This window comes from Eulemur rufifrons, chromosome 18 (assembly GCF_041146395.1).
Source record: "Eulemur rufifrons isolate Redbay chromosome 18, OSU_ERuf_1, whole genome shotgun sequence".
Classification (NCBI taxonomy): domain Eukaryota; kingdom Metazoa; phylum Chordata; class Mammalia; order Primates; family Lemuridae; genus Eulemur; species Eulemur rufifrons.
The window spans coordinates 2,646,729-2,673,198 of record NC_091000.1 but is presented as its reverse complement, the minus strand read 5'-3'; the positions used below and the strand labels follow the sequence as shown (position 1 = coordinate 2,673,198).

At 35.7% G+C, this 26,470-nt stretch overlaps 1 protein-coding gene and 1 non-coding gene across 4 annotated transcripts in view; one reads left to right on the top strand and one right to left on the bottom strand.

The window, feature by feature from the left end:
- The window catches only part of CLCN3 (chloride voltage-gated channel 3), an 88,695-nt gene that overhangs the window by 28,746 nt on the left and 33,479 nt on the right, over nt 1–26,470 (bottom strand). For 2 of the 3 annotated variants that reach the window (XM_069492900.1, XM_069492901.1), the window contains exons 3-5: nt 5,121–5,278; nt 1,601–1,700; nt 69–256 (exon numbers count right to left, since the gene is read on the bottom strand). In XM_069492900.1, the coding sequence (XP_069349001.1) occupies nt 69–256; nt 1,601–1,700; nt 5,121–5,278 (446 nt within the window). Of the gene's footprint in view, nt 1–68; nt 257–1,600; nt 1,701–5,120; nt 5,279–22,339; nt 22,419–26,470 lie in introns of those variants that run through there. The other variant, XM_069492902.1, reaches the window with a different exon arrangement.
- Nucleotides 14,265–14,366, top strand: LOC138399260 (small nucleolar RNA U13). The gene has a single exon (XR_011236148.1). It is a non-coding gene; the product is annotated as a small nucleolar RNA U13 (small nucleolar RNA).

Here is a 26,470-nt window from a genome sequence, read left to right as displayed (position 1 = left end):
TATAATTAAATGAATTGAAGACAGTTTGGTATGTCAGTTAACAATTATCTCGAGACAAAGCAACTCACCTCTGCTTGACCTATGATTAATTCTGCCCATGTTTTCCACTGTGGACATTTGTCCCTCTCTTCGAACGTTGTTTCATTGGATCCCCAGCAGCACTGCTCGTGGTTGTACCACAGTGCGCTGAGGCAGACACCCTCCTTCAGGTCAGTCATCCAGTCCGCAGCGATGTCTATCAATCCAGCCAATGCCCCTGTGAAACACGGTGGAGATGGCAAAGAAACCTCCACTTTGGGGGAGTTGAGAGCTGCATAGTCTGAAGATTGGTAGAAAGCAGGGGGCTCCTTATAGACAAAGGGTCATTTAGGGACTCTAATATGAATTTAGGATCTTCAGCTTTTAAATATAAGTGAGTTTTTATTACTTTTTAGAAACTGTAACTAGCTATTCTTTAAAATAAAATTGCTCTTCTTTGGAGTTAAAACCAGTCACATCGTCTAAATTAACTGTGATCCAAAAAAAGGGTGTTTAAAAGATACTGAAGTATCTTCAAAAGACAGGAGATTTATAAATCTACCTACTGAAGTCAGGGTGTTTACTGATATGTTTCAATCCAAAACTTAATTAACAGACTTAAAAATGATGTCAATCTCATTAAAAATTAGAAATAATTAGTGAAACTTGTAACACTCAGATTCATAGTTTTTTCTTAAAGAAGAGAAAACCATATATGTAATAGAGATCATTTTACTGACAGAATAAAAAAATACACAAATTTATGGTCGTTCTTGTCATATACCCTTCTTATATAAAAAGATCAATGGGTCACATACACAGAGGCCACAAAATTCGTGTGCGGGCCAATTAGAGATACCAGAGAGAAAAGTACTTCCCTTCATTCTCCACAAAATTTTAATTTTTCATGTTCCTCTGGACATAATGTTCCATAGTGGAAGCTGAAAGGGATTAAAACATTCCCTAACATTTGTTTGCAGATCCTCAACTGCTACTTCTCAAAATCTCACACACAGGGACTTGGTGGCCATGCAACATAGCCTGGGGATTAAGAGTAGGCTCTTGAGCTGGACTGTTAGAATTCAAACCCTGCCCTGGCCACTTACTAGCTATGCGACCTTAGTCAAGTCACTTAACTTCTCTTGTGCTCAGTCCCCTCGTCTGTGAAATGGTGGTAGTGACAGCACTTATACCATAGGATTGCCACGAGGTTTAAACATGTGTAAAGTTTTTAGAACAGTGCATCACACCGAGGAAGCACTCGATAAATATTATTGGCTATCTATTATGATGGTAACATCAAAAGATACTTTACTGATCACCTGGTCCAAAACACTTATTTTACAGACATGGAAACCGGGCCCAGAAAGATCAACCAAGTCGGACAGACACTTAAGTCACAGAACCAAGACTAGACTCGGAAGCCTCTTGTCTCTTATTCTTATATTTAACAAGACTTTTTGAAGGAGGAAGAAAATGCTTTTTAAAATCCAACAGTACCTGAAAAAAAATTGAGGGGAGGTGGGGAGAACTACTGAAGTTCTGTTAACTAAAAAAGGATTGCTTAAAAAACTTTCTTTACCTGATGCCAATCCTGTTAGTGTTACTACTAGCCATCCTGACCACGCATCATACAAACTCTTTGTCATTTCCCATGCTGATTCTTTCTTTTTGCTGTTGATCTGAAATTAGAAATGTTTATGCTTCATTTTTCAAACTATGAATAGAAGCCACAATTCTAGAATCCAGCAATTTTTCTTAGTTACCATACATAGAACAGTACTTTCTGAACTAAACAATGGAAGAGGTGAATTCAGGACAAAGTCACTATGCTAGACAGTTGTTACAGCTGCAAACCAGATGACAAGCATTTACCCAGAGATCTTCCTTTTTAATAAGAACCTCAAGATTTGAGTGCAAGTGTAACCAGCTCTATGAACAAATTTCAATGACCCCATATGTCTTTTTATAATCTTCTCCTTTAACTAACTACTTGAAATTTTGAGTTGTTTCCCAGAAATGGCAGAATTTCTGCAAGACAAAAGAGTTGAGATTTTGAAGGCCCCTGGGCAGACTCCTGATGCCAAAACTCACCATGCCCCACAGCCTTGTGAATCACGCCACTACCTGCCCCAGTGCATCAGTTGGACAAACAGATTTTAGCTGATTCTCCTTTCATATTAAAAAATTCCTTTCTTCCTTGGCAATCTACATTGTCTCAATAAGTGGTTCTTTGTATGACGAGCAACTGGACCTAGACTGAAACCCCCCTGCGGTTTCAATAGCCCAAGGGGTCCACGAACCACATTAAGTCTGACATAGACCATTTTAAATTGAATCAAATTCAAACTTAAATGGTGCACACAACTATCTTTTACATTAATGGAGCAAGACAATATGGTTTGAATATATACCTCTAAGTACAATTTTATTTACCTAATGATCATACAAGACACAGGATTTATGGTGTGTCTCACTTAGGTACTTTGGATTAAAATAATGGTTCTCAAAGTGTGGTACAGACACCCTGGAGAGTCTCCGAGACCTTCTCAAGGGGTATGCAAGATCAGAACTATTTTCATAACGATACTAAGACATTCCGTGCCTGCTTTCACCAAGTTGACCTTTTTACTGAAAATGCAAAAGCAATGTCAAAACTGCTAGCTGCATATCAGGAACCAGGCAGGGGCACCCAGTGTATTGGTCGTCATTACAGTCTTGACTGCCCTGCATCCCAATACAAAAAAAAGGCCAGTTTCACTTATGAACATTTTTAGTGAAGCAATAAAAATTATGTCTCAATCATTGAGTCTTGTTAATATTTTGCATCATGAAATAAGAACTATACATAGAGCATTTCTGCTGCACACTGAAGTATGAGGTTATGTATAATTTATTATTTGAGTTGCAAAGACATTTACATGAAACACCATTTTTATTTGAAAGAAAGATGGATATCAAATTATGGTTTTTTCAGAGCTGGAAATCTGACAGGTAATTTCTCAGTAAATGAACCAAGGAATACTGTAATTTCAAGTAGAATAAATGTGTGCTTGTTTCTGATGATAGAGTTCTAGCTTTCAAGTAAAAATTAGAATTTCGGAAAACTCGTATTCATCACTATGAGGATGATAGGTTCCAATAGTTAAAGACTTTTCTGAAGAAATCAGTGGCGATATTAACAAACATGATTTTTGTATTTCCTTTTCTTAAAAAATTATTTAATTTAATTTATTTATTTATTTTTGAGACAGAGTCTCACTCTGTTGCCCAGGCTAGAGTGCCATGGCATCAGCCTAGCTCACAGCAACCTCAAACTCCTGGGCTCAAGCAATCCTACTGCCTAAGCCTCCAGAGTAGCTGGGACTACATGCATGCACCACCATGCCTGGCTAATTTTTTCTATATATTTTTAGATGTCCAGCTAATTTCTTTCTATTTTTTAGTAGAGATGGGGTCTCGCTCTTGCTCAGGCTGGTCTCGAACTCCTGAGCTCAAACAATCCGCTTGCCTCGGCCTCTCAGAGTGCTAAGATTACAGGGGTGAGCCACCACGCCTGGCCATGATTTTTATATTGTATTGTAATATTGTATAATGAAAAGTGTCAACATTTGAAAGGTCTGCATCATTTTATGATGTTAGAAAATCATGTTGAAAGTTCAAGGTGATTCAATGGATTTTAATGTAACAGAAGACAAGATTCATTGATACAGTTTCAGAGTGTATGTTACAACTAACCTTTATGAAACTACCACTTGTCATGTTATTGGATATATTCAAAGACGCACAATAATCTAAAAAGGCTATGAAAATATTTGTAGCTTGTCCAACTACAAGTTATTTGTATGTGAAGTTGGATTTTATTCACATACTTCAATCAAAACAACAGATAACACTGAATGTAAAAAAAAAAAAAAAAGCAGATATGAGAATCCAAGTCTTTTATTAAGCCAGACAATGAGATTTATAAAAAAATGTAACACAATGTCATTCTATCACTAAATATTTATTTTGGAAAATACAGTTACTTTTTGTAAAAATGTTACTTATGTTAACATGTAATGGCTTTTGTTACTGTTATTTTTAAATGAGTAAGTATTTTAAAAATTCCTGGGTTTTAGTATCTACTATGGTAAATTAACTGATATAATCCACATAAGCAAAAGCTCCTTGGGGTCTTCTTTTAGAGTTTAAAGAGGATCTGAGACTAAAAAGTGTAAGAATCACTGGATTGGAACACTGATTTCATGTATTGTATCTTTTTTTCCAATGATGTCCTAAAGGTAAATATCTGATGAATTTTAGAAGCTGTACCTTTCATAAACAATGTATTCTAATTTCAATTTCAGATTTCACACATGTATATATTAATATGAAAGGTTATAATTAATTTGTATAAAACAGTAATTTTCACTTACAAGTATAGTGCTGACACCAAAATTATATAGGGCCTTTTGAGATTTAGAATTCTATTCTTGAAAAAGATTTTTTTTCTTTTTCAGAAAATGTATTTTGGATTACATTATACCAGTAAGTCACAACTACCAACAAAAAGGATCCATAAATTACACTCTATGTTAAAGCCAAAAAAATTTTTTTTGATTCAGTGATTCATGACAACACTCAATAAGCCTTATTCAGGATCCAATTTGGGAACTATCTCAGAATCTAATACTTGAAAAGGGGACAAAACAGCAAAATCCCACAAAACTATCTCCCCACTACATTTCTTCTTTTTTAATAATCGGAGTTACGCAACAAGTTTCCCCTTTTGCCTTAACTGCTGGGCTGCTCAAAGCCAAAAATCATGCTGACCTCCCCATCTTGCACTTGGCTTGCTCTCCCCCCAACTTCTGCGCTGTGTTTTCCCATTTCCTTCCTACTTTGTCTTCTTATGTATTGCTATTTCTTTGTTTTTAAGCTACCTCAAATCCTTTCTGGAAAGATACGGGGTATGAATAAACTAAAAATAAAATAAAATAAAACATATAAACTCTTAGAAAGAGAAAAAATATATCACATATGAAATGCAGAAATTTACTTATATTTAGTTTCATCTATAACATATATTTTGACAGTCTGATATCATTGGGAGAACTTACCCTTCTATGTCTCTCTCTGTCTTTACATTTCTCTCGTACCCAGTCAATAGTATGAAAATCATCATATGTACCAACACCTGGAATTGGTTCATCCAAAAGATCCAGTAAGTGTGTAGAACTGTTAATGCTGCCTCCATTTGTCATTGTATAATGAGTTCCTACAGAGCAAAAAAGGAAGGATGAGTACGTTTGAAAAGAGACAGCAGTGAGCTCTGTGACCATCTTGGAAGTTCATTGGTAAATCATACAGAAATTGTATCATTTGAAATAATTTCAATCAAATAGAGGAAAATGTTAAGAAAAATTACCCAAAACCTGGAAATAAGGCAAAAAGATTATGGCATGCCCTTTCAAAGTCACACTAGAGTATCAGCAACAAGCCTGCCTAATAGTCATCTGATGCTCTGTAGAAGAGAACTTCATGTGACTTGCTAGTTACTGTTAATTAACAGATAGACTCTGTAATGTCAGAAAATGACTTATAGAAGATTGATAAATTGAAAATGGTTATTTTCACTGGCAAAACAAAAATGAATTCTGTCCAGTAGAAAAAAATAACCCTTAGAGTTGTGGTTTTGTTTATTTCTTTGTTTTTGCCCTGTAAGAACTTTCTTTCTTTCACTGCCTATATACATATCAGTCACATTTATCATTCTCTGAATCAGCCTTGTCATCATGCTGGTTCCCTCATTAGAGTTAAGAAAATCTTTGACACATGTTCACTATATATCTTATATGAGTATAGCAGACTTAGCGAATGTACTAGGAGGGACATTAAAAGACAATTCAAGAAAAAGAAATACAAATGGCTTTTAAATATGAAAAAAAGTTCAATCTAACACATAAAAAGAAACACAAATCAAACCCACAATATCATTTTCCTCTATCAGATTAGTAAAGATTTTAACAAGTGTGAATACACTGAGTGGGCAAAGTTATGGAGGAAGAGGCCTTATCACAAAATTAGTAGTTTAAGTATAAACTAGAATAGCCCCTTTGGGAAGGCAAAAGCTATCAAAATTTAAATACACAAATACTCTTCAACCCAGCAAGTTCACTTCTAGGAATTTTTTCTGCAGTTGCACTTGTATAAATCCTTGAATAGATCCATAAATTATGCACAATGTGGGTAGAACATCTTACTATGTGCTATAGAAAGAAAACAAAAACATATTAATGCCAAAGTGCTTATAATCTAAAATAGGGTTTGGCAAAGAGCCAGAGAGTATTTTAGGCTTTCGAAGCCACACAGTTGCAACTACTCAACTCTGCCACAGTAGCACAAAATAAATCATACACAGTACGTAAATGAATGGGTATGAATGTGTTCCAATAAAACTCCACTTACAAAACAGGTGAAGGGCAGGATTTGGCACGTGGGCCATAGTTTGCCAACTGCCAAGTCATGATCTAAAATCTGTACAGCACAAACCAAACTCAACTGAAGATATTTATTGAGAATTTTTTTTATATGAATAGCACTTTTCTATATAGTGTAGGAGATACAAAGATAAAAAAAAAATACTGTCCCTGACTTCAAGGTACAAGTTGTGGGTTCCCAATCTAAAATTCCATTTCAAAACAAAGTTCAAATATTGAAGTACTACAAAATAAAATTTTAGTCATGTTACCTATATTTAATCTGTTACAAAGAAATCTTGGGACTATAGTATCTAAAACTAGATGGGATTAATCTGAGAAAATTTCCTTAAAATATGAATTTTAAATTATAATTTGAAGTAATTAGGCTATGGTTTCACAATAAGAAAGAACTACAGCTACATACTCCATGTTAGATAGATATGCTTACATCTATTTCTGAAAAGAAGAAATAACTGATGTGAATACAGTCTGTAAAAGATAGTTTATATGACTGTTAGAAAAACAGTTTGGAGGGAAAAAATGGGCAGGATAAGAAATATGTGAAAACTGCTCAACTTGATAGTGGAAGAAAAGATTGATACAACCATTCTGAGGGGTAGTTTGGAAAAGATAAGGTTTCTACTTCTCGGGATTGATTTAACAAGTGCACAAAGGCTTAAAGCTTTCACTGAAACACGATATGTAATACTGAAAAATTCAAACCAACAGAAACGTCTCCCATTGGTAATGAATTAAATAAATTATGTGTATTTATATAATGGAATATAATGCAGCAGTTAAAAAGAATGAGGTGGATCACTACGTACCAATATAGAAAGGTGGCTACAATATATTGCAGTTTAAAAAAAAGAGCCAGGTAGGCCGGGGCCTGGTGGCTCACGCCTATAATCCTGGCACTCTAGGAGGCTGAAGCAGGAGGATTGCTTGAGGTCAGGAGTTTGAGACCTGTCCGAGCAAGAGTGAGACCCTGTCTCTACTAAAAACAGAAAAATTAGCTGGGCATCCATGGCATGTGCCTGTATGAAGCTGAGGTAGCAGGATCGCCTGAGCCCAGAATTTTGAGGCTGCAGTGAGCTGTAATGACGTCACTGCATTATACCCAGAGCGACAGAGCGAGACTCTGTCTCAAAAAAAAAAAAAGCCGGGTATAGACCAGCATTTGTAATATGCAAATTATTTTGTAAATTTATTGGTTTAAAAATTATGTTTTACATGTATAATTATCAATACAGAGAAAACAGTATGACCATATATGAGACAATATGTTAATCAGGGTTTCCTCTGGGGCGTAGAATTGTTAGAAAAAGAGAACAAACTTTCATTTTCTACTTTGCACTTACAGATTGATCTAAAAAATTATTTTTCTAAGTAAGCACATAAACACAGTATTTTCACAGGGACACAAATAGGGCTATGAAAATAGAGAACTTCTAACAGATCCAACCATCATATAAGTGAAAAGAGCAAAATGGTGTTAGCAAAAGGCCCAGATTCTAATCCTGGACAACTGGGTGACTTTGAACAAGTCACCTTTAAATATTAAGTATATATCAGCATCCTTGACAACTATATGATATATGCTGTAGCACTTATAATAAAGATATGTAAGTAAAGAAGCATTTGAAACTTTTCCAAAGCACTGAAAACCTCATACATAATTTCAAATAGCATAAGTGATTACACATTTCATCCTCAAATTATTTAGCAGTAATATAGATTTTATGCCAAAAACTAATATAGAGATTAGACGTATGTTATTTTAAGGAAAATGTAACTAATTATTTGATAGAGACTATAAGGAGTGGCACTATGCTAGTATTTAAATGAACATTGTAAAAATAAAACACAACACCCACCATTTTATTCTGACTTCTAACGAATGGAGCTAATTTCCCAGACTGCTCTTGCAGTCTTTCTACAATCTTTCTGGTTTAAATGGACTCACTCCCTTCTGCTTACAGATAAAGAAATAATCATAAATATTAAGTCACTTAACAAACTATCATGTGGCAAAGCCTGAATTTGAACGTTCCCTAATCACTATAAACATTCTCAGGCTAGAGCAAGATATCTTCAATCAGTTGGTCAATGGGAGAAGGGAGGGACGCACAAAGAGCCACCGGGTCAATACTAAGAACTAATTTTATTATTGTTAAGCTATAAACCAAATGAGCTATACTGTAGGTTGCAAGCTCTGTTTCGCCATAATTCAAAGAGGCAGAAGGAGCAAGACATGAATATAGAAGGGGTTAATATATTAAACAAAGTAATAAAGGTAAATACTGTACTAATAAACTTAAATGTCTATTTGCTTCTACCAGGTATTAACAGCGTTTTCACTTATCTCCCTTTTGAATGCATTTGAATGTTTGCCTTGGAAAGGTGTAAAACTTCTAAAAGGAGACTACTACATTGCTTTCAGTGTTTTGGCAGAAGTGTTCCAGGAATAAATAATTTACCATTCTTTGTAAAGGCCCAATCCCTGCATTGCAATAGTGGCCTGTTAGGAACGGGGCAGCACAGCAGGAGGTGAGCAGCCGGTGAGCAAGCGAAGGAAGCTCCGCCTCCTGTCACATGGGGCGGGCACTAGATTCTCATAGGAGCACCCACCCTATTGTCAACTGCGTGTGTGCGGGACCTAGGCTGTGCTCCTACGAGAATCTAACGCCTGATGATCTGAGGTGGAGCTGAGGCGGCGATGCCAGCGCTGGGGAGCGGCTGCAAATACAGATTATCATTAGCAGAGAGGTTTGACTGCATAAGAAATGTAATGCACTTGAATCATCCTGAAACTCCTTCCCCCAACCGGCCCGTGGAATAACTATCTCCCATGAAACCGGTCCCTGGTGCCAAAAAGGTTGGGGACTGCTGCTCTTAACCTTAAGTTCTTCCCCACACCCGCATCCGAATTTTATTGAATAATTTCCACTTTGTAAAAGCTACCTGAAAGGCCACAAAGTTTCTTAAGAAAAAGTAACTGGAGAATAAATATAATAGAACATTTATAATATCTTCGCCAACCTGAGAATCTCTGACTCTGCTTTCCATATGATAATATGAAATAAAACTAATTTAGAAAATGTTTTTGGAGGGAAGAGTCGAGAGCCCCTTAAGGCTTTCTGTTATAAAGTACATTTGTGTGGTATTCTGGCCCAAAATGCATAAACTGAGTCTTAAAAGGAAAAACAAGATACACCCAAACTGAGGGAAATTTTACAAGATAAATGGCTTGTATTCTTAAAAAATGTCAAGGTTATGAAAGATAAAGAATGACTAAGGAACTGCTCTAGATTAAAGGAGACTAAAGAGACATGACAACTAAATGTAACATGTGCTCCAGGATTAGATCCTGGACCAGGAAGAAGATGTTTTTTCTTTTGTGCTAAAGGACACAGTGGGACGACTGGCATATTGGAAAATGGTCTACAGATCAGATACTAGTACTGTATCAATGTCAATTTTCTGATTTTGAAAAATGTACTGTAGCTGTGCATAAGAGAATGTCCTTTCTTAAGGACATACACACTGAAGTAATCAGGGGTAAAAGTGCAGTATGTCTGTATTTTACTCTGTACATGGCTCAGAAAATAAAATAACGTAGTGTATGATGTGTACTACATATATCAATATGTAAAATGCTTTATATTATATACTGCACACTGAGAGAAAGAACAGAGACAGAATGAACAAATGTGATAAATGTTAACATTTCAGAAATGCGGTAAAGGGTACCATGGGATTCTTTGTATTATTCTTTGTATTATTTTTCAACTTCTGTAAGTCTGAAATTACTTTTTAAAGAAATCAACTATGAAATATTTCACAAACTTCAAACTTTTTCCCCCTACATTGCCTTTCTCTGGGTAGAGGTAAAGAAGCACAGACAGGTACTCTTCTTTGCAAAAAATAAAAGCAAAATTTCTATACAACTTAACATCCACAATACATCACCAGCCCCATGAAAACATTTCCAGGCTATCTGCACAAGAAAGATAATAAGCAAACAAAACATGCATTTCTCCAACAGACTGAAGAACCAGGAAGTAGAAGAGCAGAGAAGGCCATTCTCATTTTCATGAGGTAGAAAGAGGTGCAGCAGCACAATAAACATTTACGTTAGGCGTGACTTCAGTGACTCAAGTAATTGCTCTGCGGAAACTAACATCTTACCTTACAAAACTAGACAGTAATTCAAAAGATCTGAAAACCAGAAATTTTGAAACATTCAGAGATTTACTTTAGCATATGACACTTCAAATATTTTCTTTTATCATTTCTTCTGCCAAACATGGAAATCTGACTAGTACAAAGAAGGGAAAGAAAAGGAAAGAAATGCACCCTAGACTAGGAAGGAAATACTCCTTTTCTAATGGGATCTCAGAAATGCCTGCCTACCCAACACATAGGAGTAATTTTACAGGTATTATGTTTCCTAACCGTTTGTTTCCTAACAGTAACAATGGTTATTCCTAATGCAACATTTGAGTATAGTTCATTGCAACCTAGATTTGCTAAGGTTCAATTTACATTAAAATGAGACAAATACAAATAAATTATATATGTGTGCTAACATTTTTAATAAGCAACTGTATAAGATATAAATTATCTAATTTTACCTGTCAACTTCATCTTATGCATGAATGAAGCATTTATCTTTTAGGCATTGCCACAAGCACAAAATTAAAGTTCTCTCCTACATAAAGTGCATCTCTCCTTTTTCCTAAAATAATATTTCAAGAGTTGGTTAATTAGGAAATGTTAATAAGGCTTTTCTAATAAAACTGATATTATCTGGAAGGGAGCTCTAGAAGACAAAGAGGTCTTTGGGATGAAATGAAGGCGGTGGAACTGCTGCTTCCCTGATTATGCCTTTCCTTCTCCTCAGTAAAAGCTCTTCTTACAGTTAGATTTTATTACCCTAAAATGACAGGATTTACCCTGGACGTGCCACTTCTCAAAGCATAGGCAGATCTCATTACTCAGCGGTGAGGATGGCCGTGGAGATGTAGCAGACTATCTTTGGGAAATACTAATCAAGGTTCCTTAGTCCATACTATTTTCTTGCCCCCCCCAACACACTTTTTCCCCACCCATTCAGTCAGAGACACCCACTGTCATAGAAAAACAAATACACAACAGAACATAGAGAACCAGATTCGGTATTATCGCCTCTGAGTTTCCCATTTAGGCTTCTGAAACGCATTGAAAAAACAAAATCTTAAAAGCCAACACTTTTGAGTTACAAGATGGGTTTTCTGGGTTTCAAAAGGCTTAGAGTTTCTGCAATAAGCCAGATGAAGAACCAGTTCTACCCAACCACATGAGGTTTGCTGGGGAAGGAAAAAAAAGGAATTGAGTAAGCAAGAGAGTTTAGCCATAATTAATTATTAATGAATTCAATTAATCTTTTAAGTCTTTCCTTTTTCTTAATTTTTTCCCCCAACCCCACTCCCAGATACTCAGTATCTCTAAACTTAAAATAACCATATTATCCATTAATTATCCTCATATTAGGGATATTATTTATATAATGGACCCTTGTTGGTTTTGCCCACCTGGTATCTCTTTCTCCTTCTTTCTGCAACAGAACCCAATTATATTAAGGAAATTTCTACCCTTTGCCGTCCTGGTGAAGTTATCAATCAAGGTACCCTTCCCCTCCCCAGCTAAAGAAAATATACGTGATCCAAGTTAGACCAATCAAACTCTAGCTCCCAGAAATGTAAACCTTGAGCACAGTGATAGTTGGAGTCAATTAATTTTAACAACAAAACCTTTCAATAGATATAGAATAGTTCCTGCTACCTAGATCCCTAGATCTTGGATTATAAGAAAGTATGATCTGAAAGTTAGCAGCTCCCAAATTTAAGATAAGAAAAAAATCAGAAACTATTCTGGAGGGCTGACTACCAGATGTCAGCGACTGCCATTCTACTACCTAATTGTACTACTTACTGGCTGAAAAACAGTAACAAAATGACTAGAACAAAGATCACTTTTCCTGCAGTGGCCTAGAAGAGAAATCCCATGACCTCAATGTACTTTGAGGTCAGAATGATCTAGAGTCAAATTCCAGTCCTGCCACATATATATTAGCTCAGTGGTCCAGCACAAGTTACTTATCAGCCTCTTTGAAATACCTTGGTTTTCTCACTCACTTCTAGAGTATGGTGTGTAGACTGGAGATAAACAATGTAAAACATAAAACAATACTATATTCAACAAATAGTAGGAAATCAATAAACACAAGCTATTATTTCTGCTCAGATATTTTAGTGTTTAGAACTTCATTAGGCTGCATTACACTGCTCATGTGGTATAATCTTAATTAAAAGATTAACAATATAACACAGTGAAAGAAAGAAAGTATCATACAAATTTGGGCAATGAGTTCTATACCTGTGTATTGAGCAAAAATTCTATAGCTTTTTAACAGATACCTTAATTCATTATGCCTGGTATGGACACAGAAACAAATTCCTAAAATGTATGGTCAATGACCTAGCTTTCCACAATGGACATTTCATACTTCAAATCACCAACACTGAAATACCTCAGCAAGTAGGAAAAATTATCCAATCAATGAACTAACACTGGCTTGCAACTTTCTTGCAAAATAGCTTTACTAAGAAGACTTTTTGCCTTATTTATTTTTTCCAGACACAGAACTTTATAAAATTCAAGCATACCTATGGAAATAAAATTCCATTATTTACTAATATCTGTAATCTAAACAGAAAGACTTTTAAAAATTATCTATAGGAAAATTAAGTTTAAAATTATTTGTTATTCTTTATAGAAACAGTTTCCAATGGGGAAAGAATTCTTTTCAAGAAATGATGCCAGGGCTGGACACAGTGGCTCACACCTGTAATCCTAGCACTTCAGGAGGCTGAGGCGGGAGGATTGCTGGAGGCCAGGAGTTCGAGACCAGCAAGAGTGAGACCCCATCTCTACAAAAAATAAAAAATTAGCCAGGTGTGGTAGCACACACCTACAGTCCCAACTACTTGGGAGGCTGAGGCAGAAGGATTGCCTGAGCCTAGAAGCTGGAAGTTTCAGTGAGCTATGATGTTGCCACTACACTCTAACCTGGGCAACAGAGCAAGATCTTGTCTCAAAAAAAAAAAAAAAAAAAAATGATGCTGGGACAGGTGGCTATCCATGTATGAAAGAATGGATTTGGACCCCTACCGTGCATCATACATGAAATTTAACTCATAATGGGTCTTAGATCTAAATGTAAGAGCTAAAACTATAAAACCCTTAAAAGAAAACAGAGTAAATCTTTGTGACTTTGAGTTAGGCAATAGTTTCTAGATATGCCACCAAAGCACAAGTGACAAAAGAAAAGAAATAAACTGGACTACATCAGAATTAAAATAACCTTTCCCATGTAGAGGCCAGACACTATTCTCTAGCTCATGTCTAAAAACAAGAACATTTATTGAGTACTTATTGTGTGCCATTGTTCTTAGCATGTTATATGTATTAGCTCATTTAAATCATAACAGCCCTGTGAGACAGGTATTATTATCTCCATTGTAAACTTTGAAAAGCAAGGCACAGAGAGTTAAGAAAGATGCCTAAGGCAACACAGCCAGTAAGCAGTGGAACAGGGATTCAAACTCACACTTTGATTCCAAAGTCATTTCTTACCACTATGCAATAATGCCAAAAAATAATTTTATGGTTGGTTTACATGTATATTTAAGATACAGACACCCTTCTCTCAGAGTAGGTTAAGAATTGTTAGGTGAGATCGTCTTGTATTTCAAAAGTGTGATGACTGGGTTTTCATGATAACATGTGATGTGCCTCCCTCAAACCTTGTAACAATGTTGGCATATTACCAGTCTGACGTGGGGGAAAAAAGAAAAGACCTAACTATTAGGTGACGCCTTCTCCCCAAACACATAGGCATATGTAGCAGTCCCCAACCTTTTTGGCACTAGGGACCAGTTTCATGGAAGACAAGTTTTCCACGGACGGGTGTGTGTGTGTGTGTGTGTGTGTGGAGTTCTGTGGCCGGGTCCCTAAGAGGCCGAGGACTGCTATGGGGGTTGGGTACTGCAGGGCATATGTTCTTAGCTTCTGGACAATTAATACAACCCTGCCCTTCACCAGCACCATCCTCTTTGTCTTTGGTTCCAGCCCATTTGTTCTTACATTACTTAAAATGCTGCAATAAAAAAAGTTGCCGTAAGAGGCGTTGCTTTGCTCCCAGTACTCACCTACCTGTGCTGCAGTCTACGACAGTAACACATCCTCATCCGCACCCTTAGGGTGCCAGTCATCTTATGCCACAGGAAGCCTGCCTTCACCCCACCGCTAATACTCCTCCCAGGTGTACACTTAGAAACTGATTTTCAAACGATTTGACTGTGGCTCACAGCAAGAAACATTTCTTATTGATATAGTATTTATAATAGACACGTGCCTAAGTAAAACCAAAGTTTAGTAAAATATTTACTCTTACTATATGGTATATACTACTATTTTACTTTCTACTCTTTTTCTTTCTTTTTTTAAGTACTGGTCACAGCTCAATTGATTTCATGACCAACATATTAAAATCTGCAGTTTGACAAACACTGAACTAGAGAAATACAGACACTGGTGAAATTATTTGCTTTCCCATAAACAAAAATGTAATCCCACCCACTAGCCTTCAATGTATATTTGCTGAACTGAACTAAAAGAAAAGTACTTAACTGCTGCAGCTTAACCTGAGTATGTCAGTAAATTTCACAGTCACATCAACAGCAGTCTAACTCTTTTCTCAAAAGAGAATATCCAACTAATTGTTTTACATAAAAAGTAGGCATATAGTTATTTTTAATAAAACTGTTACTTATTACCTCCAGGGTCAATCTCCAAAGATTTGAGCGTAGTGATCCTTGCCACTTAAACTCATGATGCAGATCACCGTTGTATCAGACACACATAAAACATATAGCTTTTTAAATAACATTATAGAAGAAAAAAGGCAGAAATCCAAAATTCTATGTATTCGCTCACAACCAAGTTGCTTCTGTATATTTAGAGCAGGAAGTTTAGCCCCCAGTGTATTTTTTTCCTCCGTCTGTGACCTTACTGATAAGAAATAGTCATCCTGGTAAGGCAGGGGAAAGTAAATGCTACAAACTGATAGTGGAAGTTCCAGAACAGTTAGCTGACTCCAAATCAAAGATTAAAAGGTGATGGCAAGCATAGTGCCTCATAGTTAGTAGGTGGTCACTTAAATGTCTACCAGATAAAAGAATAGTATAAATGGACTATGTGCTCTTAAAATCTGCTCAGTCATTCACAGTCATAATTTAACTGTCTAAACTGCAAAGACTTGGAAGTTAATACCAAACTCCACAGAAGTTGACCAAAGATACACAACTAGTCAGAGCAATGCTGAGCCCATTACATAATCCACCGTTTACTTCCCTGTTCTGTTGTCACCTCAAAATAAAAAGCCATATCCCTTAGGCAGAGATGATAAAGTGGATATTAAGACATCTGTATAGTTGGAAACAAGTTCCACATTAACTATCTCTGCATATGAGATGATCTGTATATTACATGAGTAAAAAAATTTATGAAATTTGCTAAATTTCATAAAATTTAATTTCATAAATTTATAAAATTTAGGAAACTAAAGTAAATCCATTTTATGACCTAATTAATGCTGAAAAGGACTACAAAAAAAAAAAAAAAAAAACACAAATTAACCTCTTCCAAGCCATCTGTGAAAATGGTTTGCTATTCAACCGTACCCAGAAAACCCCACAAAATCATGCAAAAGAGGTTCAAATCTTCATTTCACTTCAAGAACATCCATGAGACAACCCAGGCCATCAATGGTATGCAAAAACCCACCAAGTATCTGAAAGATGTCAGTTTACGGGAACAATGTGTACCATTCTGAAATCACAATGGTGGAGTTGGCAGGTGTGCCCAGACCAAACAGTGGGGCTGGACACAGGGTCAGTGGCCCAAAAAGAGTGCTGAATTTTTGCAGTATATGCTTAAAAATGCAGAGTAATGCCGAACTTAAGGGTTTAGATGTAGATTCTGCAGAGAGTAATGCTGAACTTAAGGGTTTAGATGCAGATTCCATGGTCATTGTACAGATTCAGGTGAATAATGCACCCAGGACGCACCACAGGACGTACAGAGCTCCTGGTCGGCTTACCCTGTACACGAGCTCCCCCATCACATCGAGATGACCCTTACTAAAACGGAACAAACTGTTCCAAAACCTGAAGAAGACGTTGCACAGAAGGAAAAGATATCCCTGAAGAAACAAAAACTTATGCCACAGGAACAGACTCAGCATAAAATAAATGTAAACAACAGTAAAAACAAACAAACAAAACAAAAAAAAACAAAAACCCTATAATTAAAAAACAAAAACAAAATCTTCAAGTACAATTTAAGCTACTAGTCTACTGTGTAGGCACAAAGCAGAAACCTCAATGCTGGAAAAATAGCATTACAGACCTAATGATATCCACATTAAGATCTGTTCACATTTTGAAATCTTGATACACAAAGCATTTCTGACTTATGACAAGCCATGAGATGGTATAAAATTAATCATAGTACAGTGTCAGTTATTTTTAGAAAATAGAGCTAGAGGTAGTAATATGAACCAGATTCTATTGAGGATTTGAAATTCACATACTATGGGCAAAAGGAATTTTAAAACAGGTTTTGTTTTATATTATTGCTTTAGAATACAAAGAGTTTCTGACACCGAATAAAGAATCTTTAGTTGCTCTTTTAATTTACACATACTTAGATGGGTTAATTTATAAGAAGAGGCTTAATTTTGTAGTTGGATAAAAGGTTAGGAGTAATAAAAGTACAATAAAGATCTGAATCCTAAAATCACTTACAAAAAAGCCTCCAGAATGTCTCTCTGGCAACAAGAATATCATATAACACCTGGATTTACAAATAATGTACAAAAAATGCTAGGTACTGATAATTTCAGGAGGGAAGAAAAATGAACAAATTCATCTATTATAATAGGAATAAAAAAGATTTAAATATATCACTGAGCTAAAAACGAATGTCAAAAAATGTTTTCAAGTAGAAACTTGAAAGAATAAGACCCCAAACTGTTATTTCAATGGCAAGGCCACACTTTGGGGGTTCAAGCCCATCATTAGTCCCCTGGGATCTGGCACTGTTCTGCCTTCCACCCTTTTCTGTATACCATCTCCTTCACTGACCCACAACAAAACTACTGGATGACTTTTGATACAAAAGCCAATCAGGGAACAACATACTAGGCATTTCCTCCTGTCACAGCATTTACTCATTCTATTGTCTCCACCAAAAATTCCCTCTCAGATTCCCTTATGTACTTGGAGACAGCCTACTTTGCACTTGTCAAAAGGAGACTGATCTCTTTCTCCCCTGAAGTCCCACAGAACATGCAGTCTACGTCATTCACTGGAAATTTATTAACTCCCTCAGGTTTTTTTTTTTTGAGACAGAGTCTCACTTTGTTGCCCAGGCTAGAGTGAGTGCCGTGGCGTCAGCCTAGCTCACAGCAACCTCAGACTCCTCGGCTTAAGCGATCCTACTGCCTCAGCCTCCCGAGTAGCTGGGACTACAGGCATGAGCCACTATGCCCGGCTAATTTTTCTATATGTATTTTTAGTTGTCCATATAATTTCTTTCTATTTTTAGTAGAGACGGGGTCTCGCTCTTGCTCAGGCTGGTCTCGAACTCCTGACCTTGAGCGATCCACCCGCCTCGGCCTCCCAGAGTGCTAGGATTACAGGCGTGAGCCACCGCGCCCGGCCTCAGGTTTTGTTTTTAAACTTGGGAAGCCTTTTATGCCCCTACCAGACTGAAAACACTAGTTGTTACAGAGATATACATAGTGAGAAGCAGTATAGCCTCATTAGAGTATGAGCCAAATATCTGGATTGAATCCTGACTTTCCTTAATATTTCTTTATCTCAGTTTTATCAACTGAGAAACAGAGATTAAAGCAGTACCTACTTCACAAGGTTGCGATGAGAATTAAAACGATTTGATACATGTAAGGCACTTAAAACAGTATCTGGCAAACAGTAAATTCTAATAAGTATCATGTATAATATTAATTACTATTTTTATCACTACAATTCTCCACAGCACCTAGTAGTGCTTTATATATACAAACAGCTCACTTTGAATGAAACAATATTCAAATAAATTTTAAATGCCCCTCATGGGATTAGAGAAAATGTGGTATATATACCCAATGGAATACTATTCAGCCATAAAAAAGAATGAAAAGTCTTTTGTAGAAACATGGGTGGAACTGGAAGCTTAATAAATGAAACAACTCAGACAGAGAAAGCCAAATACCGGGTGTTCTCACTCACAGGTGTGGGCTGACATGTACACATGATGGAGACTGGACACTTGGAAGGGTGGGGGTAGATGGGCGATGGGAGGTTGCTTGGTGGGTCCAAGGTGCATTGCTCTAGTGATGGATGCACCGAAGGCCCTGACTTTACCGCAATGCAGTACATCAATGTAGCAAAACTGCACATGTACCCATGAATACACACACACACACACACACACACACACACACACACGAAGGCTCGTGGAGTAAATGGAGGCTCAAGGCCCAAGAGATCAAATCCACTATAAGGGATTGGTAGAAGAAAGAAATTTAACTCCCCAAACTACTTAAACTGCATGAATAAATTAAGAAGAAAGTCAAAGTGTAAAACTAACAGTCCAAATAAACCAAGGGTTTTGTTTCCTGATAAAAAAGAAAGAAACATTTTATGAGAGAACTTGATTGTTTCTGCATAGGAAATTTATTACCAAAGATGGCTATTTCTAAAATGTCATCTTAATTTCTAATCTAGCAATAACATATTAATTAATTATATTTTGAATATATTTATACTTCCAGCTTCTGTATTATTCACTTAAGTAAGAAGTTTCATTATTTACCATCTTACCTTGGAAAGTAGTATTAAGTTTAATTTACCCAATAGGCCAGGCAGTGGCTCACGCCTGTAATCCTAGCACTCTGGGAGGCCGAGGAGGCAGGATTGCTTGAGCTCAGGAGTCTGAAACCAGCTTTAGCAAGAGCAAGACCCCGTCTCTACTAAAAATAGAAAAATTAGCTGGGTGTGGTGGCATGCGCCTGTAGTCCCAGCTACTTGGGAGGCTAAAACGCAGGAGGACGGTTTGAGCCCAGGAGTTTGAGACTGCTGTGAGCTATGATGACACCACTGCACTCTACCCAGGGCAACAGAGCAAGACTCTGTCTCAAAAAAAAAAAAAAAAAAAAAAGAAAGAAAAAAAAAATTTACCCAACAAAGGTAAGCCCTAGCTAGCTGTAGCACTCAGGGATCTAGTAGGCAGATCCATGTTTACTTCATCCATATCCTTCACAATTTCATAAGCCTCTTATTATCAGCCTGAAGCTCAATTTTAATCATTGTAGTTTTATCCTTCCTCACAGGGAGGCTGATTCAGTCTGTTTGATTTATGTTAGCTGCCTCTCTCCACCAGCTCCTTTGTATTGACCCATGGTTACAACGGGTCATAAATTATGGAAAACAAATAACAAATATTACCCCCATAATATTCTGGGAACAAACCCGCAAGCATTAGCACATTGAAGCTGCACAACATCCTATAGGTATAGGTAAACATTATCATTAGCCTCATTTCAGAGCTGAGGAAACTGAGGCACAGCTACTAAGTTGCAGGGCTGTCTCGATCAGAAGTGGTTCTGTGTACCATTATGCTAAGCCGCATTTATGTACACTCTTAGGCCAGAAGATATAAATACTGGAACCTTCTTAATTGTAAGAAAGAAAAATAACAAATAATATCCTAGTGTCCTACCCATGGACACTAGGGTATTACAGCATGTTTTAGGTAATACAGTCTAGTCAAGTAAGCCTAATAACTGACCAATCCGCACTACAAATACACATTACTTTCAAATAACATTGGCTTACATTAATACCATAACTCTCATCAAAGGATAAGGAATCTATTTGGGCTGCTAAGAGTGGGACTGATTTAGACCCTAAGCAAGATTCCTAAAGAATTATTTATGAAAATAAAATAGAAATAAAAAGCTTACATTTTGCTGATATCAGTAAATATACATGCTCTCACATAAGTTTTGGCTTATTTCTTATCTGTATATTTTACACAGAGAGAGTCTATAGGTAAGTTCTGTCAAAGACTGTCAAGCTTCACACAGGGAATTTAAATTTCTCAAGCCCAGGTCTTCTGGTTTATCATCATTAACAACCGGATGTGGTGAAAGCTCAGGGAAAACACAGCCTGTCTTGTTTTACAGTTTAATTACTGATTAGCAAATAAATGCGACATATGAACAGTCACTATTCATTCACCTTGCTCCTGTTTAAAGAAATCTTTACCAGAAAATAGGTGATAGGAATGTAGGAAAAAGGAGAACTTACGATCACAACACTAAGAATAAAAACAAAAACAAAAACCCAACATCTCTGGGTGGTGATATTATGAGAAATTATTTTCTTCCTAATGCTTTTAGATATTTCCCCCAAATATTCTAACATAGTATCTATATATGTATTTACAGAAATTTTATTAAGAAGTCAATTCTGTAAGAGAAAGTGCGATATATGTAACGTGATCTTCATACAGTTTTTCTGAAAATGTAAAAAGCAAGTTTTTACTAACTATAGAATACTACAGGATAAATAATGTTACAACTATTCAGAGCCTAAAATAGTGTGTTACAGACACAATGCAATCAATAAATATTGGTTAAATGCATTATAATTTTTAAATTCTAATGGAATACTAAAAAAAGTGTTATCAGAATACAGAGTATATTTTAAATAAAACAGGCTAATTATACTCAAGAAAATTATGACTTCCTTATTTACTTATCAATAAAAGTTTGGGTTAAACCATAAAATGAGTTTATAATATGCAATAATTCAAACTAACATGGCTAATAAACGAAGTCATCTAAGAGATTTTTAAGTTCAATTTTTTTCTTGAACAAATATCAACCAGTCTATTTTTAGAATAATCAATTTAAGACAAATTTTAAAAAAGGGCAGTAATTAACACACAGTTTTAAGGAGACTAAGGCAGTGCCCACCAAAAGATTACATGAGTGCAGGGTGCTTTTCTGTTTTTCACAAATTATTGACTATTATTTTTTCTGATGCTTAAAAAGCACCCTAAATGTGTTTTATCGTATCAAATTTCACAAGATACCTGTAGAAGACAATGTCGTGTGTTAATCAGCTGAAATACATATTAAATGAAAATATTAATATAAAAATTTGTTCATCTTTATTGTCATTTAAAAATGTTCTAAAATGTAGGTAGAGCTTTTACTATAAATTTACTTTGTGGTGTAAAAGCTACATGGTATTTGCCAGCAGCTGCAATATAATGGTACAGAGACACTCGACTTCTCTGTGTAAATTAAAGGAAACACAGTTTTCTGAAGGAAGAAAAACACTGCTTTTTAGGTGCCAACCAACGTGACTTCAGTTAGCTGTAAAAGTGGATTAATTCATTTTCATAGTTAAATAGCAAGAGGATTTTCACACAGAAGATGGAGTCGGAGCCCAGGGTGATCTGAAGCAGGACTAATCTGCACGGAAGACAATCAGGGATGACTACAGAACCATTTGGAAGGCTGCATTTTCCCTCTGCTAACAACCCGGGGCAACTAAACAACATAATGCAGCATTTAAAGGACAAACGAGAACCAGTTTAAATGAGAGAACCGCCCAGCCGCATGCAAAACATACCAACAGAGGAGAGGATTCATGGCAAGGGGATGGTATTACCTCTTTTATGTAATTCCCTCAGGGGAATATTGTCTCCTCCCCCGTCATAAGGCAAATAAGGATCGGAAGAAGCATCCATGATTAGAATTTTTAAAAAAGAAGAAGAAAAAGAAAAAGAAAAAGCTCGCTAGCTTAAAAAGACAGTGGCATTTCTTTCAGCCCTGCTGCAGCAGGCAAGGGAGATGCCATATTTGATGAGGATTAGAACTGTAGTTCGAATCGCTGAAGCAACTGGGTTCTTCCACAGCAGATGATGTCATCAAAGGGAAATTATTGCAGCCTGGTTGCTAGTGGCTACAATCGAGCAAGGCTTAGAGGCGGAACAGCCTTCTTAATCAGGTCCTGCTACGTCTGATGATGACTAAGCTCCAAGTATAACAGACAAAACTGGTTTGGGAATTTTAAAGCACTCACAATATAGCTTCTGTAGTACCAGTGGCAACTACAGTAAGACAATAGAAGCATTATTTCTTTTTGATTTTAAGATAAATAAAAAGGAGAACAAAGTATTTAATACAGAGATGTAAAAAGGAAATTCGGGATGTAGACAATGTCCTTTTTCATTTCTAATGTAGAAAAATGGGAGCAACACCCTAATACGGCTGTGTGCTTTTGTAATATAAATGTACTAATTTACGTAATGTCAGGTGAGTCACAATCATAAAAACTACAGCATACCAAAGGTTTCTCAAGACACTTTAAGTCTATTCTTAATTGCCTAAAATGTACAGCAGCCTTTTATTGAAGATTTAAAAACTGAGTAACTTTAGAGTTGAATAGTGTTTTATCTCACCAATCCCTCCCCCTCAGCCTCTTATTTTCCTTCCTTCAGGGAGTAAGCTACTAACACATTCTAGCTTTTGAAGAGAAAGAAAACTTAACAACATACTAAGTAACTTGACTATTGTGTGTGGAAACTATGCAAAAGAGATTTACTAAACAGATTTCCCTCTCTGTCCTATCTTCCTATTTTTCCCACCTTACAAAGATCTTATGCTTAAGAAAACAAAAGGCTTTTAGTAAAATGTGCCTTGAAGTGAGGTAGTCCACTTGTCTTTGCTATAAATTTTTATGAAATTCAGAAATAAAGCAACTCTTTTTATTTAAACCTGTCATTCCAAAAAACAAACAAAAAACCCCTGATGCTCATTTAAGATGAGAGTTCAAAATTTTACAGCATCTTTCTGAGGTGATTCCTCTAGACTAGAGGATTATCCTCCTAAAATGGCTCGTTAAAAGGTGCTGTTCATTAGAAGCAATTCCATAGAACTCAGGGGTTCTGTAAAATTTGTCTTCCTAAGTATTGAATGAGACAACCTCTAAGGTTCACTCCAACTCATCGTGTTTATATGAAAATTGCAGGTGAGGGAGGGAGAGAGAACTGAGGGCAGTAAAGACAAGAGAGAAATTATATTTAATTTGTCTAGTACATTTTAGTTATTTGGGGTTTTTTTTTTTTAATTGTATAGGTTAAACCAAGTTTCTATGTCTCAAAAAGTTTGAACCTCAGACAAATAGAGCTTCTTACAAAATCCTACCTGGGATTTTGGAGACAGGGTTCCAGGAAAGGAATGTAAGACTAGAATTACTGCCATAGGAATATCTATCTAAATCCTGATTCTAGCTATTAACATTTATGATAGGACAGTGGGAGATTTTTTCTTTGTTTTCTGTATTTTTCAAATTTTCTCAGAAATAATTTTTTTAAACAAGGAAAGCTTTGACAAACAGCTAACTTTACTAAATTAGCTCAATGTAAATTTGGTTGTGTGTGGTTCTTTGGTATGTTCTATCATATGATCTTTCTAAAAACATACATTATATGGCAATTACAAATGATTTAGTTTTTATAATACTATTTATGTTCTTACATGTCTTGACATAAAAATGAAAATTTATCTACAAGTTTTCCTGGTATTTGTAGGCAGTCTCTTAACTTGCTTTTCCTGATCTGCAACTGGATCAAAACAACGAAAATGGTAGCTAGCTCTAACTACAGGGAGAAGAATATCCTTCCTGTAAAATAAATATTCACAATGCTTCATAAGTAAAAGTTTTGTAGCCATATCTGAATTATTTTTAAAAATAAAAATTGTGTGTATATATTAGATATAATTATATTTGTATAGAGTTACATTTAGAATAAAACATATCAAACTTAACAATTGTTATCACTAAGGAATGAGGTAGAAGTAGGGAGGAAGAGGGGTGCGTTCAGTGTTTATACAGTTCCACATTGTTTTAATTTTTTTTTAACAAATATGCTTTTATAATAATAAATCCGAAAATTTTTTAAATTTCAGAAATAGACAAATCTCTTATGATTACAGGGTCCATAGCTGGCACTTTGTCTTAAAAATAAAAGACTTGTTAGGTTAAAATCACACTTTAGAAAGGACATGGGAGACTCGCAGATGTGGCAAAAGAAGACACAAAAGAGGACTTTGACAGAGACTTTTATTACCAGGATAATAAAGTGAATGACAAGGGGGTAGACTGAAGTGGAAAGAGAGCAGAAGGCAAACTCAAGAATCCTACACACAACTCTGCGAGAATGCTCAGGTTGGAACCTCTGAAGAACCCAAACACTAAAAGCAGGAGCACACAGGACTTAACACTTCAGAAGGGGAGGATATTTTCTCTTTCAAATGCACCCTACATTCTAATGTCAACTTGATGTGGGATTCTGGATAAATCATAACCTCTCTGGAATATGTTTCTGAATCTGTAAACCAAGGAGACAGACTATGTGATAATAATATAGTAACTGTTCAACCTTTAAGAGAACCTTATCTTTCAGAGATACATAATGAAATATATATGTATACCTATCTATTTCCCTATATAAAATGATACTTCAGATTTACTTCAAAATAATTGGGGAGAGAGTACAAAGGAAACAAAATTGGCCATGAATTGATACTTATATAAGCTAAGTGATGAGGACAAAAAGGTACATAATATTATTTGCTACGCTTTTGTGTGTTTTAAATTTTCTGTAATGAAAAGGTTTAAAAAAGAACACTTGTAAATAAAATCCCTTGAGATAAATATTGATAAAAAAGTACATCCTTTATTCCTCAAACTAAATATATTCGTACTAGAAGCAGCAGGTTAAACAACTGTAGCTTAAAATCCATTAGGTGTGGCTGCTTTGCATCTGCATTTGGACACACTGTATGACACTAAGCTCTAACTTGCATTGTCAGTCATGCTCCCTAAGAAAAAGTATCAGGAAAAAAAAAAGACATGGCAAAGCTTTCAAGGAGGACAATCAACAAGCCACACAGTTAGATGTAAAGTTATTGTAGCCTTAAAAAAAGAAGTGGGCATTCTAAAAACTAAAATGCCAGAAAATAAATTGAAAAAACAAAATGGCTTTACCATATTCATACCTCATAAACATAAGAAGTTTTTAGTTCTCAACATAGCTGTCTAGTTATCCAAATAACATATCACAGTATTAAAAATAGGAAGAGTTTTCTTTCACAAACATCACAAAACAATCACTTTTTCAAAATCAGAACCAAAAATAGCCATTTTTTTTAATGTCTAAACAATTCCTTTTCAAGGAATTTGTCAAAAATACTCATGCATGAACACAAACTGGTACAAGAACTAAGCAAAAGATTTTAGGAGTTCTAATTTTTAGAAATAATATTTAAACCTAAATATATCAATATTTACATTAAGTGTAAATAGACTAAATGCTCCAATTACAAAATAAATATTATCTAACTAGGTTTTTTTAAAAGCCCAACTATATGGTTACAAGAGTTTTAACTAACACACACAGAAGCATAAAGGCTAAAAGTAAAAGGTTAAAAAAAAGTATAGGATGCAAACTCTAATCCAAAGAAAACATGGAAGCTGTATCAGTATCAAAGTAGTCTATAAGGTTAAAAAACTATAATTGGAAATAAAGAGAGTCATTTAAAAAAAAAACTAAAATGGCTCAAATCACCAGGAAGATATAACCTAATAATAACATGGGATCAAACCATATAAAGCAAAAACTGACAGAATGACAAGAAATAGTAGTAGATAAATCTATAAATGTAGTGAAAAAGTTTTTAACACATCACCGTAAAATACTTAATAGAAACAAACAAGGAGAAGAATCAATAAGGA